Below are 20,413 nucleotides of genomic sequence, written 5' to 3'. Positions count from 1 at the left end.
ATACTGACTTTTTGATCACCCGGTACATAGAGATGAAGTTATCAGCAAACGGAAACTGTTGAACACAAATGGAGTTCCTTTACATCATGACACTAGGCTGTGATCTTACATGCAGATGACCTAACTCTGATTTCATGAAGAAAAAGAGAAGCAGAAGAAGAAATTGTAATTATCAGCCTATTTCTTTTTTTAACTTATAAGGTGCATGAAATCTGTCTTTAACTTTTAGGTTACCATTATTATCTTTGCATTTTCCTTTGGACTTATTACTCTTTATGTGTGACTTACTGCAGGCCGTAGTGGCCGAGCGGTTTTAGGCGCTGCAGTCTGGAAACGCGCGACTGCTACGGTCATAGGATCGAATCCTGCCGCGGGCGTGGATGTGTGTGATATCATTAGGTTAGTTAGTTTTAAGTAGTTCTAAGTTCTAGGGGACTGATGGCCTCACAAGTTAAGTCCCATAGTGCTCAGAGCCATTTTTTTTGTAACCTACTGCCCAGGTATCTGCCACTTACTCTTTCCCATTATCACGAACCCCCCCCCCCCCCCCTTCTGTTCCTTCTAAATAATAAAACAATTTTTCATATATATATTTTTAGGAATAATGTCTCTAAATCAGTGTAACCATTTTAAGCGAGAAGGAAGTTCGAAATAATACACAAAGCTAAAATATGATTCAGTACAGGAGGCGATCTATAATTTTGTTCTGTAGTCTTCTTTTGAATACAAATTTATTTGCCAAGATCGGTAGGTAAATACAATTACTATGTTACTAGTTTCGGCAATATGTATTGTCAGTCCCAGATCCATAACCAGGACTTTATGCATATTGTATAGGCCTCATATGGCAGTGATGTAAGCACTGTATGATATAACTACCACCGCCCGGTTTTATGCATCTGTGGGTGACAATAGATATTGCCGAAACTAGTAATCCAATAATTGTGTTAATGTGGCGATCTTGACAAATAAGTTGTTTGTCAAAAGAAGACTACAGTATAAAATGCACTCATCTGGTTCTTATAGCGCGTTGACACTACGGCTTGCTAACAAAACATAATTATTAAGGTCAGTTGGTATGGCATGAGTGCAATAATACTCTAGCTTGGCTGAACACTTATCCCTCGACATGCTATATGAGCATGAGAAGTTGAAAGCGGGAGGGGCTGTAAACACGCTATATTTAAATGGGACTGCAGTCGTACTGCAAAAACTTGATTTCTTATTTCATATTTCTCAAGTGTGTGGTTCGCAGACAAAGTAAATTTTCAGTATCATTTAATTATTTTTGATACACTGAAGATGTAATATAATTTTTATTTTATGCAAACTGTCATCGAAAAAAGCCTTTCAGCTACATATACTGAGGGAAAAAAGTCGCAAAATATATAGATACATCCTTCCCTCATGTTTTCAAACTTAGTTCAACCTGTTCCCGTGAGAGGCGCCGTCGCAGCATGTCTTCAAGATGGCTGCTACACTTGACGTTCGTCAGAAGCAACGTGCTGTCATATAATTCCTGTGCTGTGAAAACGAGACACTGGGAAACATCCACAAGAGGTTGAAAAAGGTGTTTGGAGATGCTGCTGTCGATCGCAGTACAGTTAGTCGGTGGGCAAGCAGGTTACGTGATGAAAGCGGGCGCGGCAATATTGAGGATTGTCCTCGTAGCGGCAGGCCTCGCCCTGCACACACTCCAGACAATGTGCAGAGAGTTAACGAACTGGTGACTGCCGACAGACACATCACAGTGAACGAATTGTCAAGCTACGTTGGGACAGGGGAAAGAAGTGTTTGCAGAATACTGAAAGTGTTGGCGTTAAAAAAGGCTTGTGCCAAGTGGGTTCCCAGGATGTTGACAGTGGCTCACAAGGAAACAAGAAAAACGGTATGCAGCGAACTTTTGGAACAGTACAACAATGGTGGAGATGAATTTCTTGGAAGAATTGTGACAGGTGATGAAACATGGTTCCATCATTTTTTACCAGAGACGAAGAGGCAATCAATGGAGTGGCAAGTTCACTGAAGAAAAAAAATTCAAAACCACACCTTCTGATGGAAAAGTTATGGCTATGGTGTTTTTCGATTCTACATCTACATTTATACTCCGCAAGCCACCTAACGGTGTGTGGCGGAGGGACTCTTGCTTGTGGACATCATGCCAAGTGGAACCACCATAAATTCTTATGCATATGTAACGACACTGAAGAAACTTCAAGCTCGACTGAGTCGTGTTCGACCACATGTCAGTCAAAAAACCATAGAAGCGATGACAAAACTCGGGTGGACAACACTGAAACACCCGCCTTACAGTCCTGACCTGGATCCATGTGACTATCATCTCTTTGGGAAACTGAAAGACTCTCTTCGTGGAACAAGGTTTGAAGATGACTCCCTCGTGCATGCTGCCAAACAGTGACTCCAACAGGTTGGTCCAGAATTTTACCGTGCGGGTATAGAGGCGCTGGTTCCTAGATGGCGTAAGGCAGTTGAGAGGGCTGGAAATTATGTGGAGAAATGAAAATATTGTTCCTAAAGGATATATATAATTTTACGATGTTCACAAATTGCAACACTTCAACTTTCCATGCCAATTGAGGATGTAGAAGTATGATCTTTTCCGACCAAAATGCGATTCTATTTGCTTAACTCCAAGTTTTTTTTTTTTAATAATGCCTTTTTGGGTTCTGGTGGTGATATTTCTATAGAAACTTCATTCTCTACGACATATTTCCTTATATCTCACGGAGAAGTGAAATATAGGTTTGATAGATTTAGCTTTGAAAAGTTTTCACTATAATTAAACATTTTCTTAAAATGTTTCTTTCCCTATTTTGAATTTCCAAAAACACTGAAAAACTTATCTTTATTTATAAAAGGTTTAACCGTAAATACACTTTCATTATGAAATAATGTCATAAAATTTTTCGTCCCCTATTTCATACAGTTACGGGGTTGAACTTCCAAAAACACTGAAACATGTATCATTTTATTTCCAAGCGAGATGTCAAATACAGTTTTCGTAGGTGTAGCTTTAAAAATGTTTTCCTACTGTTATAATGATTTCTTTTCAAAAAAACTTGCACCCACTCTTATCACCGTGGTGGTTGAATTTCCAAACATAGTGAAACATATATTTTTTAATTTCTGATTGAGAAGCCAAATCATCATTTTCGTAGTTATAGCTTCATAATTGCCTGAATAGCGACACCATTTCAAAAAGGTTTCATCCTCTATATCATCCCCTTAGGAGTGGAATTTCGAATAATCACTTCTTAAACGATGGCTTCTCCAAATTTCAAATTTCTATCCTTATCGGCTTAGGCTGGGCGGTGACGAGTCACTGAATCAGCCTGGGCATATTTCAACCCCTTAGGGTGTGAATTTTCGAAAATAGTGAGACACTTATTTTTTCACTTATAACCGAGTAGCGATATATCAATTTTCGAAGATTTAGCTTTAAAACTGAGTTCACGGTGAACTCTTTTTCATAAAGCATTTCACCCCCTATTTCACCACATAAGGGTTAAACTTCCAAAAATATTTCTGGTAAAGGCACAATTGCCTTAATAGGGACATTATGTCAAAAAGCGTTTCTCCTCTATTTATCACCCTTCTTAAACGACGGCTCCAGAATAAGATCAACAGCCTCTCCAAATTTCCAGTTTCTACCCTTAGTGGTTTGTGCTAGGCTATAATAAGTCAGTCAGGACATTGTCTTTTATATATAAAAGAATAATGAAATTTCGGGAATGCATTTGTCTAAGTAACGTATTTAAATGAGTGACTTAGTAAGATCACAGGTTAATATAAGCGCGGAAATGGCTCTGCAAATGTGAAATGCTACTAAATTTTTAATGGAGGGAACCGCCAGAATGTCGAATACAAGCATTCAAATGTGCATACTTTGTGTCGTAAGGTGTCGGAACTTGCTCCCCTTCTTGCAGCGGTGTACCGTAGGTCTCTAGAAGAGCGTAGCGTTCCAAAGGATTGGAAAAGGGCACAGGTCATCCCCGTTTTCAAGAAGGGACGTCGAACAGATGTGCAGAACTATAGACCTATATCTCTAACGTCGATCAGTTGTAGAATTTTGGAACACGTATTGTGTTCGAGTATAATGACTTTTCTGGAGACTAGAAATCCACTCTGTAGGAATCAGCATGGGTTTCGAAAAAGCTCGCGCTATTCGTCCACGAGACTCAGAGGGCCATAGACACGGGTTCACAGGTAGATGCCGTGTTTCTTGACTTCCACAAGGCGTTCGATACAGTTCCCCACAGTCGTTTAATGAACAAAGTAAGAGCATATGGACTATCAGACCAATTGTGTGATTGGATTGAGGAGTTCCTAGATAACAGGACGCAGCATGTTATTCTCAATGGAGAGAAGTCTTCCGAAGTAAGAGTGATTTCAGGTGTGCCGCAGGGGAGTGTCATAGGACCGTTGCTATTCACAATATACATAAATGACCTGGTGGATGACATCGGAAGTTCACTGAGGCTTTTTGCAGATGATGCTGTGGTGTATCGAGAGGTTGTAACAATGGAAAATTATACTGAAATGCAGGAGGATCTGCAGCGAATTGACGCATGGTGCAGGGAATGGCAATTGAATCTCAATGTAGACAAGTGTAATGTGCTGCGAATACACAGAAAGATAGATCCTTTATCATTTAGCTACAAAATAGCAGGTCAGCAACTGGAAGCAGTTAATTCCATAAATTATCTGGGAGTACGCATTAGGAGTGATTTAAAATGGAATGATCATATAATGTTGATCGTCGGTAAAGCAGATGCCAGACTGAGATTCGTTGGAAGAATCCTAAGGAAATGCAATCCGAAAACAAAGGAAGTAGGTTACAGTACGCTTGTTCGCCCACTGCTTGAATACTGCTCAGTAGTGTGGGATCCGTACCAGATAGGGTTGATAGAAGATATAGAGAAGATCCAACGGAGAGCAGCGCGCTTCGTTACAGGATCATTTAGTAATCGCGAAAGCGTTACGGAAATGATAGATAAACTCCAGTGGAAGACTCTGCGGGAGAGACGCTCAGTAGCTCGGTACGGGCTTTTGTCAAAGTTTCGAGAACATACCTTCACCGAAGAATCAAGCAGTATATTGCTCCCTCCTATGTATATCTCGTGAAGAGACCATGAGGATAAAATCAGAGAGATTAGAGCCCACACAGAGGCATACCGACAATCCTTCTTTCCACGAACAATACGAGACTGGAATAGAAGGGAGAACCGATAGAGGTACTCAAGGTACCCTCCGCCACACACCGTCAGGTGGCTTGCGGAGTATGGATGTAGATGTAGATGTCATTTCGTGGGTTGGAGTTCCATGCCTATTGCACCAGGTCGGTCAATACAGGGATGCTTAATAGTGATTATGGACGACGCTGAAGTTGTTGTCTGACGATGTCCAATACGTGCTCAATTGAAGACACATTTGGAGATCGAGAAGTCGACTCTGTAGAATATGTTGGGTTACAACAACCACACGTGGATGAGCGTTATCCTGATGGAAAACAGCTCCTGGAATGCTGACGTACAAATCTGCAGTCATGGTGTTTGCGATAACCACAACGGTGATCCTACTGTCATACCAAATCGCACCCTGGATCACAATTCCAGGTGTAGGTCCAATGTATATAGGTTGCATACAGTTGATTTCAATTGCTCGCCTGGCATCCTCCTAACCAACACACAGCCATCATGTCACTGAGGCAGAGCCCCCGTTCATAAGAAAAAACAACGTACCTTCAGTCCGATGAACTCTCTCTACACAAAATGGCGGTGGTTTGTGGTCCGTGGAATGCACGCTACAGGGCGTCTTGCACGGAGGTGTCCTTGACTTTCAACAGTTCGTTGTGTCACTGCGGTGCCAACTGCAGCTCGAATTCCTGCTGCAGACGCAGTACGACGCACCACAGTCATACGCCGAATACGGCAGTCTTCCCCCTGTAGCGTCACGTGGCCGTCCGGAGGCCGGTCTTCTTGCGACCGTACCCTCACGCGACCACCGCTGCCAGCAAACATACAATGGCCTAGTTTCGTACTAAACCTTTCTACAATATCACAGAAGAAACTTCCAACTTTTCGTTGCCATCTTACACGTCCTCGTTCAAACCTAGTGAGCTGTAGATAATGTGTGCTGCGAAATTTCAATAGACATCATCTTTCATATGTAGAAACACGCCTACCAACTTTCTTTGATCTCGTACCCCTTCTTGGTGTTGTGATATTTTTCCGTCAGTGTATGTACACTGCAGATGAAACCGTTCCGTATGCTCATGTACTCTGGCGCATTCAACTGAAATGCCGAACGGTCTTGAAAACAGCTGGAAATCAAATGTCAGATTGACAGTGCCTTTCAAACTTAAAATAAACTACCCTTGAAATTCTTTCAAGCCCTCAATATATTTAGATCCATTCCGGGTATTCTAATTTTCGTTCCTGTTTTCCTTTTTCCTTCACAAATTCAATAATAGCGGGTTTTAAATAGAAAAATCATTCGAAGCCTGCCCCGTGTCTTAATCAACGTACTTTGCAGTAATATATAAAGCCTCCATTCTCTTCCTTCAATTCCATAGATACCTTGTTGCAACTTGCCGCGTAATAATGCGCTCGACTTCAGAAAATTTACTGTTCGTTCAAATGGTTCAAATGGCTCTGAGCACTATGGGACTCAACTGCTGAGGTCATTAGTCCCCTAGAACTTAGAACTAGTTAAACCTAACTAACCTAAGGACATCACAAACATCCATGCCCGAGGCAGGATTCGAACCTGCGACCGTAGCGGTCTTGCGGTTCCAGACTGCAGCGCCTTTAACCGCACGGCCACTTCGGCCGGCTTACTGTTCGTATTACCAATTTCACCACGTACTCCACGTCTAATAATTCAACAGGAAGAGCTCATTGATTTACAGAACACTGAGTCCTGCCTGTCGACCGTTGTATTACTTTATCTTCGTTCATCGTCATCTACATGGTTCTGTAATGTCGTTACATAATAAATTTGCGGTACCTGTCGATTATAAGACTGCAGAACAGATATTGATAATTTCATGCTTCTCGTTGTGATACCCAACCTTTTATAAAGGCTCGTGACGACAGGTTGCTAGACAGCCACTGGACCTATGAACTCCCTTTATACCATGAACAAATAGTGACGTGTTAAGACCACTGACACGATGATTTTACCGAACTGAAGGATGTCGTGCCCACTGAAACATGCCGCACCACAATACTAAAATGTCGCACAGTACTGGCTACTTACGAGAAGAACTGAACAAAGCCAAGACAAGACGATCTTCGAATTATGCTAGGAAAACCAACATTCCGGCACGTTTACAGTGGCTTTCTTTTGGGTCTGGCTTTTTATGTTATGATGCGGTACGTTACTCAGAAAACTTTTTTTCCAACTGCTTATTTGTTATTGATAAAACTGTGGCAGCTCACAAACTAGTTGAATAGTTTATGTAGACTGTATGCTCAAAGAAACGATGAAAATTTCCAACTTCCACGTAAAAGCTATAGTTAGATGATTGTTGACAATGTTCGTTGTTATTTCACATTGTCATATAGGGAGACAGTCGTTGTCTTATGTTAAAAACTGTGGATAAAAATTGTAAGTCAAGACCGCAAATACTTCTTTACTGATAAAGAGTTTCAGCTCATAAACGAGCCCTCTCCAGATCAATAAAAATCATTGGTTAATTCAGTATGCGTCAGCCACCAGCTATTACATATCGTTATAAAAAAAATTCTGACCTGAACTGACCTTGTTACGAACATTTTTATAATATTGATAAACCTACATCGCTCTATTCGCTTCGTTCAACTCTTGAGGATCAATGAAGTTCACAGTCACTTTGCAGAACATGGACGTGGGCGAGTTCTCATCAGCGGTGAACTTCATGAGCATATTTCAAATCTGGTTCTTGTTCCAAAGAAACACCAATCGTGTTCGCAACAAGATTGAAGAGGCTCGAGTAGTTACTTACCATGGAATAGACGTCATTGAGGTATATTCGAATTTGCGCAAACATTCAGCTGTGAAAAAGATCTCTTCCTGGTGAATTCCTGAAAACATGAGCGAATCTCAGGAACTAGCTCGCGTCAGCTGGACTTGTGAAATGCAGAAAAAAATCAGAGTGAACAAATGCAAAAACCTTGTACAATATCGTCACAGTAGATCAAACCGGGATATTCGTACAGACCGGAAACTAAACATTGTTTCCATGTCGAAAAATGAACTGAAACCCAAAGCGATTCGCTCGCAAAATGCTAATAAAAATTGATCTGTGTTTTCTTTTAGCTACACTGGATACACTACGACCATTGTTTTGTCACCGAAAAATCCTCAGTATCCCGTAGAAAATGCATCCTTAAATTCTACTCAAACTGACGTCACCGACATACGTCTGTAGTTTTGCACACGTGTTTTGCGAATATTCCTCATGGTGAAACCATGTGATTAACTGCACCACACGTCATATAAGAAAGGTAAAGGCACCAGGGAGGTAGTGCTGACATTGCGCCTGGTAATGGAAGAAAGTGTGAGGAAAAATCAGTAAACGTACACAGGATTTGTCGAAATCGAGAAAATTCGACATTGTAAAATGGTGCAAGTTTTTCGAATTTCTGAGAAAAGTAGCAGTAAGCTGTAGGGAAAGAGAAGTAATACACAATGCGTACGAACACCAAGAGAGACTGAAAGACTAGAACTGAGGGCTCGGATTATAAAGCGTGTAAGACAAACATGCAGTCTTTCGCTCCTACTGTTCAGTCTATAAATCGAAGAAGCAGTGATACAACAAAAGAAAGGCTCAAGGGTGGTACTAAAACTCATGGTGAAAGGATATCAGCGGCATTCCGATCCTCAGCGAATGTGAAGAAGAGTTATAGGATCTGTTGACTGGAATGAACAGACTAATGAGCACTCAATATGTATTGAGAGTAAACCAGAAGAAAGTAGTGAGAAGTAGCCGAAAGGAGACTAGCGAGGCACTTAACATCGGAATTAGTGATCATGACATAGATGAGGTTTAGGAATTTTTCTAACTTCTAATCAAAACAACCAACGACGGACGAAGTAAGGAGGACTTAGCAAAAAATGTGTGAAATCTTACGGGACTTAACTCCTAAGGTCATCAGTCCCTAAGCTTACACACTACTTAACCTAAATTATCCTAAAGACTAACACACACAGCCATGCCCGAGGGAGGAGTCGAACCTCCGCCGGGACCAGCGCACAGTCCATTACTGCAGCGCCTACACCGCTCGGCTAATCCCGCGCGGCAAGGAGGACTTAGAAAAATAGACTAGCACAGGCAACAAGAGCATTCTCGGTCATACAGGTCTACTAGCGTCAAACAAATGTCTTAATTTGAGGAAGAAATTTCTGAGAACGTACATTTGCAGTGTAGTACTGATTGGTAGTGAAACATGGACTGTTGGAAAACTGGAAAGGAAGAGAATCGAAGCATCTGAGGTGTGGTTCTACAGAAGAATGTTGAAGATTAGCGGACTGGTCAGGTAAGGAATGAGGAGGTTCTCCGCAGAATAGGTGTGGAAAATATTACATGGAAAACATTGACAAGAAGAAGGGAGAGGACAGTAGGACACATGTAAAGGCATTAGGGAATAACTTTCATGCTACTAGAGGGAGCCGCAGAAGCTAAAAACTGTAAGGGAATACAGAGATTAGATGACATCCAGCAGAGACTTGAGGACGTATTCTGAGATGAGTAGGTTCACATAGGAAAGAAATTCGTGGCAGCGCATCAAACCATTCAGAAGAATGATAACTTCAAATTGCTGGAGGACTATAAAAAATAATGCTCCATTTGGGAAAAATACAAGGTGCAAAAACATTAACTTTTATATCTCCAAGGTATAGTCAATGAATCTTTGTCTCCGCATAAATACCGTAAGTTCAGTTTACGTGTATAAATACACATACTAGTTTATGGGACTATGCTTGCACCGAACTAATGTAACATCTCAGTATTTATTCCGATAAACACACTTCGGTTGTAAATGCGTCTTTTGGCCTCCGTAAAAAAATACAAAGAACTTGGCAATGTGTCATCCCATAAGAAACATATAACCTGCACATGCTCCACGGTATGTTGCAGGTTTTTGTCAAAATTCCTTCTCAGAAATTAGTAGTGGTAGTGCAATATTCATGGCAATCTGTAGGTCGCTGAGTGGAGAAGGGATGCAAAAACTTACCAACCTAAAACTTTTGCCACATTGTCTCTCTTGATTTGCTCATCTGTTCATGGTCTTATATCTGTAATTATTCACTGCACTTTTTGCATCGTATTTATGTAGGAGAGAATACTACGTTCTTGAGACGTCCAACGAAGACAAATTGCCAATTTTTTTCCGTATGCTTAAAGTTGCTTATGTATCTCTTTAGCGCTAAAGTGCTGACCAAATACACTTATTAAAAGTCTCTCGATTTTCCGTTTCTTCTTATCTTTTAATCCTACTTAATCCTATTTATATGTTACCATTCTTTTGGATCTGATCTCCGTCTTGCCACGTAGAAGTAATGAAAACTTCCCTACCTAGTTAGTCTCTATCCTAGACGATCCACCGTATTCATTAAACAGCATAAGCGATGTACATAAGTGTGACGAATAGAAATGGTTCAGTAGTTATCAATACAATTAAACGAAACTAATATCAACGCAACAAGTGGAGTGCATTATATAGATTAATAGATGTTGCCAAGATCTGAAACTATTCTAGACTACATTTTCTGTCAATACTTCGGCATTTGAGAACAATTTTGGTGGTAACGTTAGGGAGGATGGGAGAGAGGGGAGGAACTGATTAGTGCAGTGGCTGTACATAATATAATCAAGTTGTTCCTTTCACGCTGAGCCTAAAAATAGTCTGTAACTGGAAGAAATAGCCACATTTTCTTATAAAGGTATAAGTGATTATAACAGTGACTGTGGATGACAATAAAATTAAAAGTAACTATTAGTCGTAATATGCTATTTTATTTATTTGCAATGCATTTAGAAGCTATGAATTCATCTTCGGGTACTCCATTAAAGTATTTTATAAACTGATGAGAAACATTAATTTACATAAAAATTGTCAGTCTGCTGTGAGTGTAAGGGTTACTTAAAGAGGAACTCGAAACCAACCTTTGTGTCTTACTGTTCTTAGCCCCGATTTTGATTCCATGATAGAAAGGCTTAGTTGAGAAGCATGCACCCACAATGCGCGTATTTTGTATTTGTTGTACGCTTACCATGAATTAACCGCATTGGCATTGTACATTGGATTGTTGCATTTAAAAGAACGTAATTCCTTTCTTATACCTGCATTCTGATTACTCGCTTGACATTTGGGTTGTATGTCAAGACATACCCGCAGTTCTGGAGTATTCCGTCTCAACAGCTCCTACCTAATCTGAAGAAGTAATGAGCAAGGATATTATTACTTTGTGGGCGTATTACGATGTAACATTAAATCCAATATTTGTGTCACAACAACAAATGTTTATCATTCGCGTAATGATACTCCGAATTGTCACGCTGATGAAGACTACTGGGAGAGCAGCTGAAACTTTGAATTCCATGGTACCATACGGTACTCTAAAAAATACAGAATAATATTGCCGTAATTAAAGACTTAGAAATAGATAGGCCTAGAACGTGATAATTTAGTGACACAATAGCAGATCTATGATTGCCCTAGATTTTTCTATGAGGACGCAAATGCGAAAACAATAAATTCTCGGTCATCAACAAGCTTAGATCGATACATTCACAGTCAGGAACAGAACTTGCTTGGTAAAGGACTCTATAATATTATCGATGGTAGTGTGCTTCGATATTTATCTTCATTCCATTTGCAGTATAACTGTAAAAGAATAAACTGTGAAAGTATAAATTACATAAATTTACGCTAAACAGCATCGTGGATGCCACGAGCTGTTGGCAAACTGTCGAGTCTCCGAGAAGAAAGAGACGCAGCAGTGAAATGTACGACATTAATGAAATTCATAGCCTTACATCCGGTAATCTCTGAATTTCTTAGGTATAAAAGTCAGCTATGAGCTACTCTGCTCTTTTTCAATACCGTTCTTGAACTGGTCATTTAAACGCACCTTCTGACGTACCCCGTTACATTGGTAACATTTACCACTACAGGATTATCTTTGAAACACACATATATATTCTAACTTTGTTCGTTGGTTCGCAAATAATTTCTTGATGAAGTCTGAAAACAAATTTATGTCAATACTTAGAAGCTGAGTAGTGATGAAAAACTTAAAAAAAACGTGTACATGATCGAAATCCTTAAAGGGCGACTTCAATCCTGAAGGAAGTGGCAAAAGGACACATCAACAGAAGTGAAAATTACATATGTAATTTACATGCGAATATATGTAATTTACACGCGAATAACGCTGTGACATAACTATTTCAAATGCGAAGTCGTAAGTTACTGACATACGTAAAAAGCATTACGTATGTCACAAAATCTCCACGCGGAACAACTGTGATAAATCTCAGTGTGAGTTTAAGAAGCATTTGTTCTCACTCAGCTATAATATATGCAGACAAAGCGGCTTTAGATGAAGTATGCATGGAGGAAAGATTCGTCAAATCAGCCCTCCAACACCAACTAGTAACTTAAGGCATTCATGAGACCTATATCCAGATTGAGGCTGCAGTTTTTTTTCATAATATTTTCTTCTTCCACATACACAACTGTACCCCGAAATCTTCTATACGGTGTGCGTCACAAGGTGCGTGCCAGAATTATTCCATCTCACACTCCCATTCAGTTCACAGATGGTACATGGGGAGAACGATTGTCGGTACAGTTCTGTATGCGTACAACTGAATTTATTTTCCCCCTCGTCCTTATTAAGTGAGTAGTACGTTTCTTTGTTCATACTCGAACGTAGGATCACGTAACTACGATAGTAGTTGCACAACGCATATCCAATAGTGCAATCCACTGGAGGACTTTTGAAGGAATTCCTGTGAGGACTATACAAAACAAACACAAATACTAAGCCATTCTGTGAATCTTATCTACGTCTCCATTATCCATACTGATAAGGGTGTGAGACCTACGAACTATATTCAAAAAATGGTTGAACGAGGGTTTAGTTGAAGTTGTCCTTTTCAGATAAATTTGGCTGTGGATCACTTTGGTTTTAGAAGGAGCATAGGCATAAGAGGTGCAGTGAAACTCTCACGAAGTTTGAGAGAAATATTTATTGAGAAGTGAAGAGATCTGTACCTTGTTTTATAGACCTGAAAAAAAAACTATGTCGCTTTGGATAAGTTTAGAACTATAACGAGGAAAAAGGAAACGTACTGGGGAAGCAGAAGAATTATAAATGCATTACATTTAAATCAAAAACTGCAGTGATAGTGAGTGGAGAAGGTGAGAACTGGACTGAATTAGGAAAAAAAGTATGACAAGATGCTTATCTGACTCCCACTATTATCAACTTGTACTTTCTGTACTTGGAGAATACGACTGAGCAATGCCCATTAGTTGACAAGGCGAAAAAACTTGAAGGAAGAACAATCTTTGAGGTTCTTCAGACAACTACCATTCTAGAAACGGATAAAAAAGACTGTCAGAAGACAGGGGCTGTCATTGAAGCTAAAGGTAACAGCTATGGAATGGAAATCGGAACAAAGAAAACAAAGTTATGCCACTAGAAGGAGATAAAAGGGTAATGATAATGTTGAATGGAGACATATCAGAACATATCTAAACCCTTTAATTTCTAGAAAGCACAATAGAAAGCGAATGGAAATTCAGTACATTAATCAAAATCAGAATTGGAAAGGTGATAGAGGCACTTCGTAAGAAAAGGAGAGTTTCTGGGCCAATATGGAGAAGATATGAGGAAAATATTGGTAAAGTGTATTTTATGGAGTTCCGTCTTGTATGGTTTTGAACTGTGTACACTGAGGAAGAGAGGCGAAGCAAGGATGAGGTTTTTTCGGATGTGAACGTGAGGGAGGACAGAAAATGTGAGTTGGATGGATAGGTACTAGAAAGACTGGGAGAGGAGAGGCAGTTACTGAATGCAATAAAAGAATTATAAGAAATTAGATGGGAAACATATTAAGAAACGAAGATGGGCTTATGAAAACTTGAAAGGAGATGTGTCAGCAGAGGAGAGGGAGGAAGAGATTTCAGACCCTGCTGAAAGGTAGTTCATGCAGAAGCATTAAGAATGAAGCGATGGACCAACTGCAATTGAGACCAAGAGGATCTGACAACACAGTAGGAAACGATGATCACCTCTGTAGAATTTTATTCATTAATTCTTAGTCTGTTGCCAGGATTCCTCATGGCTCGTTTCAAGTGGTCACCAACGAAATCGCTTCCAGAACTTTACAGCTCGACTGGATCCAATATCTGGTTTCAAGTCGTATAAGGAAATAACCTCGGATCTTATTCTTTAATCACAAATATTAAATTACATTTGTGTTGACTGCCTGTGAATTGTTGCAATCTGTAAACATTTACTGACGATCTTACTTTCCTGTATACATTACGTTTCCGACAGCTGTAGAGAGGTGGTCTTAAATGTGTTAGATGTCCGTACTTAAAACAGCATGTATCGTTCAAATTCAGGCAACGAGCAACACCTGATAATTATGACAAGTCAGTCGTCAAAACATAGTGGACAAGAATGGAATCGCCAGCCTGACTAGACAAACGATGACATAAAACACTAAAGGAAGCGGAATCGCATGAAATCATTCCAGTACAAAGCTGTTGTCGCAATAAAAATTAATAGTAAGACGGGTGGTGAGACGGGATAATTCAGGGCCAGTACGATCATTCGTCTGCGAGTTTGTTACCAGAGACGTCGCAATAACTCCTTAACGTTTTCATGAAATTATTCCAATCGACGGTAAAGAAAGAAACTGAAATTTAAATCGTAGACAGGTGGTATCATGAGTCATTTTCGACATGGCTGGACTTGGCAGTGGGCTAGCGACGGCGGCCGTACGTACCGACCAGCAGATCGACGCAGCGACGACGACGCGGAAACAGACGCCCAGAGGTGCGGTACGTGCGAAAGCGACGCCGACTGACGCCTGACTGCAGGCGACGCTCCGCCACAGGTGCCCGGAGGAGCTCCACGACGCGCATGCGCGGGGGAACTTCTCCTCCCCACCCCACGCACCGTCGGGCGCCCGCCGCTACACCACCCACGGCGCCACTGCCGGCCGGCCAAAACACTGGTCCTGAGGATGGGGGTAGCCTGGCCGCCGGAAACATCCCCCTCCCGAGTTGCCCGGCGGTCGGAGCGGGTCTTAGCAGACTTCTGCGTAGCATGGGAAAGACTCGGAACATCTGGTCCGGGGTTTCCTCGGGATATTACTGCAGCGTCAGCGGATAAAGGCCGTTAAGGGAGAAGCCAGTCCGACCCAGGGAACTGATCCGACGCCAGGAAAAACAGATCCATATATAATTAAATCCTGACTACAGATCAGCGTAGTACATAACCATAAACTTTCAGAGGTTGTTAAAAGATGATGAAAATGGACGGCATTCCAAAAGTGGAATAACGTGGCTGTTACATTACAGAAAGTAAGGAGACCTTACAAATAGGTACCACACACAGAATACGCGCCATTTTAAACATGACTGAAAGAAGGAACAGTAGATAAATTATCGATACATACAGCCAACAGTTTGCAAAAGTTTAATGTAAAAACTTTGGTGAGATTTAGATACAACTAAGAGTTGTGTTCTTCTGAAGGAAGTCATCTATAATGGTTAAACATATTATAGAACAAAGGTTTAAAAGACTTAACACTTGACAACAATGAAAAGGAGAACATGGAATAACTACATGACGTTAAAATTGAAGACATACATGATGAGCCAAGGAGGTGAAGTCAAACAGCAGAAAATATGGTAAAAGTCCTCTGTGGAAGCAGTAAAAATTGTTATACAGGTACAGTTTGTTAGAGGAACAGTCATTCGACTGAAAATGTGGCAACTAGTTACAACGCCAGGCAAACAATGTAGAGCACGCCATTTACTGGCCTCTAGTAACGTGATAAATGCTCAGGCGTATGGGATCTTGTTACAGTAATACATCAGTATGTTACATATTTAGATGTTTTAAACAAAGTAAATTGTATGTTGTGTAAAAAAACAGGATATATAAAAGATATGAGTAGTTAAATAATTGTTATAAAAATGAATACGACAGTATGTAGGAAAATTACAAATACGTACTGAGAATAAAGGATATGCTGTAGCAGGAGTTTTTATCAAGATTTTACAACAAGCAAAAAGTCGGTAATATGCCTTACACAAAATCTTGAAAACAGAATGTGCCATACAGTGCCATCTAGCGTACAGTCAGTCAGGAAGTACAGAGTTGATAAAGGAAAGGGAGGAACAATGGTTCCGAAATGGAAGTGAATGTAAACATAAACCATAGCATCTTAAAGTTTTGAGCAATGGCTTAAAGGCGTTAATGAAGCTTTTGTCTCGTTAATTGTTGCTATAAGCTGAGGCCATCGTCACGTCCAGCCATAGTGAAAGGGTGCCTCCTATTTGACCAAGGCGATACTTAGCAGAAAGTCAGATCTTGCGCCACGAGAGATTTTCCAACGGCGAGGATGTTCACATAGCAATTCGCGATTAGTTCTGTGACGTAGGAGCCTATCAGTGTGTGTGTCGATGGGGTATGCTTTTCCAGTGTGGTTAATATTATTTACCCATTTTTCCAAGGAAATTTTGAACCATGTACTGTTTCCTTAAACTGCATTCTGTTATACACACATTCACACATTACCACTGTTCGAAGTTGCAGAAATGGTGTGCAGTAATACGACAGCCAAACGTTATTAATAAGAGTTTTCGGATAAAAAAGTGAAATGCCTGAGCCGTTAACAGCTCATGTTCGTGCCGTTATTGCTTGACATCTTGTCTTGGCAGTACTCCTGTCTCGTTTCTTATTCGATTTACCGGCGTCACTAAGTTGCTGGCTTGCCTGCCTGTGAGTGGCAGCAGCAGCATTTAACGATAAGAGCACTGCCGTACTATCTTTGGAGCGACCGCTAGTTTTTCCTGGTCGTCGTGTGTCGGGAGTTCAGTGGGGGACAGAGCAGCAATGACGTCCGGACACCCATGACTCGCACGACCGTTGCCGGCACACATGACTTCAGTGGGGACGACCTTGGTTGGTCGTTCAGTCGGTCCTCTCATCAGACGATAGGTATTTGCTCGCCGACAGCTTCCGGGTTCTCTGTGTGTGTGATTCCTCCTAGTTGTTCCACAGTGACTGGTTTTAGTATTGTTCGAGTTGTTTGTGGAACTGTTGCGCAGAATCGTGGGTAGCTTGTGTGGTTTTGACTGAGCAGTTATTTTAATGCTGTCTCCATGCTGGATTGGGTCAGTCGGTTGGGACGGGGCAGCGAGTAACTCCCCACGGCGCAAGGCCAGGCTGGGACCGCTGGCAACGTGCATGCGTTGTCGGATCGTGAGGCGCTGAAGTTGAGTGATCTGTTAACCTGTTATGAAACCTCAACTATTGTGACATCTCTTCATTCATTTGATGGTTGTTGCTCCATGGGCCATTCGGGCTAGCAGCAACGTATGATGTGTTGGAGTCAGCGAACTCTTACAGCCGTCTTCCTATATTGTGATTAATTATTAAACTGACTGTTACTTACCAGTGAAGTGCACCAGCGGTATTTTCTGCCCTGTGGCCTTTAATGCCCCAATTATCTGGCCTGGTCGTTAGCGTAGTTTCCCGGCAGTTTGCCTTTCCTCGTTGTGTTCATGCTATGCGGCACGGTGTGTACTTCAACAGCTTTTTAAGATGTTTGGTTCATATTTTGCGTAGAGTAGTTATTGTTCCGTTGGCTCTTTTTAGACGCCAATTCTCAAGACGTAGTGCTGTTCGTATCCTCGTCCTCAGCCGATATTTTCCATCATTGCGCCGTTGGTCGGACGGAAGGGAATTGGTTCAATTGTTGGTCGGTCCGTGGGCCATCCCTAGTTTGGGTTGCCATCTAGTTATTTAAATTCAGCTATTGGCTGCCTCTCTCACCTCACCTTACGTTTGTGCCACCTTCTCAGGCCGACCCTTGGAGCACTTCTGAGCACCACTTGTTCTGTTTGTTTTAGATTGTGATTTTCATTTTAGTTTGAAGTATGGTGCGAGGCCTTAAGTTGTCTATTAATTCAGTTTTTTAAATTTTACATTAAGGCCTTCAGCCATGTTAAATTAAGATTATGAAGTTTGATTTTATAAAAAAAAAATTTCTATCTGAAATTGTTTGTAATCCAGGCCCTAAACCGTTAGTTTTAGATGTGTTATGTTCGGCCTTCAGATGAGGATTTAGGTGAACCCCTTTTCATAAGGCTTTCACCCATGTGTATTCTTTAAAGGAAAATATGAAGGGGTTTATTTTAAATTGTTTGTCTGACTTTTTGTTCACGACTTCAGCCTTTGTTTCAAATTTGTTTGTGGCCTTCAGCCGTGCAGTAAGTTAATATTTTTTAATTAGGCTTTTGGCTGTTCTGTCGTAAGTTTAAAATTAAATTTCTTGGTTGGAAAAAATTATTTATTAATGTGTTTTAATTATAGTTATTCCTCAGACGTGTAGTGTAGGCCTTCAGCCGCTATTTGTTTTCAATTGCATGTTTTATTTCATTTTTACGTTCTATTTTTAATAGATTTTTATTTCTAAGCCAGGCCTTCAGCTGTTCTTGTTTTTGGTGTGGTTGTGTTCCTTCTGCCCAGAAAGCATCTCAAGTTTTCTTTAACTAGGTCTTCAGCCGTATTGTCTAAGTAAGTAAGTCGTTCTTAGAAAAATAAAGTTGTATGTTTGATTGTGCAACTTACAGTAACTGTTTACGGCCGCATCTACAATCGTAACTTTATCCTGTGTGCTCTGTGAGTATCTACCAACCAGGTTTCAATGCCCTACTGACAAAATCAAAAGTATCTGTGCCGTTATGCTTTGTACATATGGCAATGAATCTAAGGCTGAACTGACTTAATTCTCTAGGGCTGGCAAAATGTTATCAGTTACTAATAAGTATGGTAATTAAAGCATAGGTATCATTTAGCACCATAAATGAATTAGAAAAAACCTAATTTATTATTAAGTGCTCAATTCTTCATATTAATCTTACGTGTGTTGGGAGAACAGACGAGAGATAGGCAATAACTAGTGACAGTACATAGGTACAAAGGGATTTCTCCGCAACTGTGGATCGTAATGCTATTTCATTATGACGTTAGTTATTATCGACAAGATAGTATTTTCGTTAATAATAAGCCCTTATGGACCCTTTAGTAGTTCTCATCCAGGGATATACCAGAGAGGTGGTCTCAGCCGTTAAACGTCAGTGCTAGGCAGCTTAACGGGTCAGAGCTGTCACCGAAAAACTATCACAATGAACAGAGTTACGTTAGACATAACAAACCGTTAGCTCTCTGCGAACAGTCGATTGTTTTCCTCGAGGGGCAAGGATATAAATAGCCATCAAAGCTAGCGACTGGTCCCATTTTGCTGGTTTGATCTTCCACAACCAAAACGTGTCTTCAGAGTCTGTGTCTGCTCGCTTTATTCACATTTGTGTCTGTGTCGTGGTGTAACGTCCGTTTGCAGCAGTGAGATGTCAGAAAGGAAGCTGTAATGACATTTGATTCTGTCAACGTACCACAGCACTATCTAGCATCGCACCTACTGGTTACAGTTGGATGCGAACTACCACCACATTTGTATACGAGATCTTGCGTGTTTTCACAAGCACTCTACACTGAGATCATGGGATTACAAGGCGACGAGCCTATTTTGTTCTGCACAGGTACCACGTGTTATAACTCTTGAGTTCTGTTTTGGAAGTTTTGACTTTTGAATTCCTTTGTTGTAACATAGTTCATATCCGTTTGTTTGTTGTTTTCACTTCTGTCAAAGATCTATGAGGCATCTCGCCTGCTCTCAGCACTCATCACAGCTACTTGCGACAGTAATATGTTCTTACCACGTGACATGTATTCTACAGCAAATGTAAAGTATGACAATTGCAAACACTACAGAAGGGGAACAGGAACGTTACCAGAAGAACAGATCACAGAAAAAAAAAGAAACAGGGCACAACAAAGATTTGAACACGGATCTCTCGCATTACATTACAGCACCTTGAGCTGTGTGCTGCAGATAACCACGACGCCGTGCCTCTTCCAATTCGCTCGATGCTGTACATCTTGAGCTTGGACCGTTTACTGTTTCTGTTATGCTTCACACAATGAAGGCTTTCACGACCTGATGTTTCAGCTGCCGAGAATTCTTCCGGGTTGCATGGCCGTGGTCAGTGGAACTCTTCTATCCCTGTCGTTTCGTCCAAAGCTACGT

The 20,413-nt window shown here is 40.8% G+C and overlaps 1 protein-coding gene across 1 annotated transcript in view; it reads right to left on the bottom strand.

Moving 5' to 3' along the window:
• Positions 1–15,302, bottom strand: part of LOC126176418 (uncharacterized) — a 679,232-nt gene extending 663,930 nt beyond the window's left edge. The window contains exon 1 of the mRNA XM_049923575.1: positions 15,035–15,302. Within this exon, the coding sequence (XP_049779532.1) occupies positions 15,035–15,302 (268 nt within the window). The remainder of the gene's footprint in view (positions 1–15,034) is intronic.
• Between the last annotated feature and the right edge of the window lie 5,111 nt (positions 15,303–20,413).

The sequence above is a fragment of the Schistocerca cancellata genome, chromosome 3 (genome assembly GCF_023864275.1).
Source record: "Schistocerca cancellata isolate TAMUIC-IGC-003103 chromosome 3, iqSchCanc2.1, whole genome shotgun sequence".
NCBI classification, from domain to species: Eukaryota; Metazoa; Arthropoda; class Insecta; order Orthoptera; family Acrididae; genus Schistocerca; species Schistocerca cancellata.
Note: the sequence above shows the minus strand (reverse complement) of the source record. Positions and strands in the feature narration are given on the sequence as shown.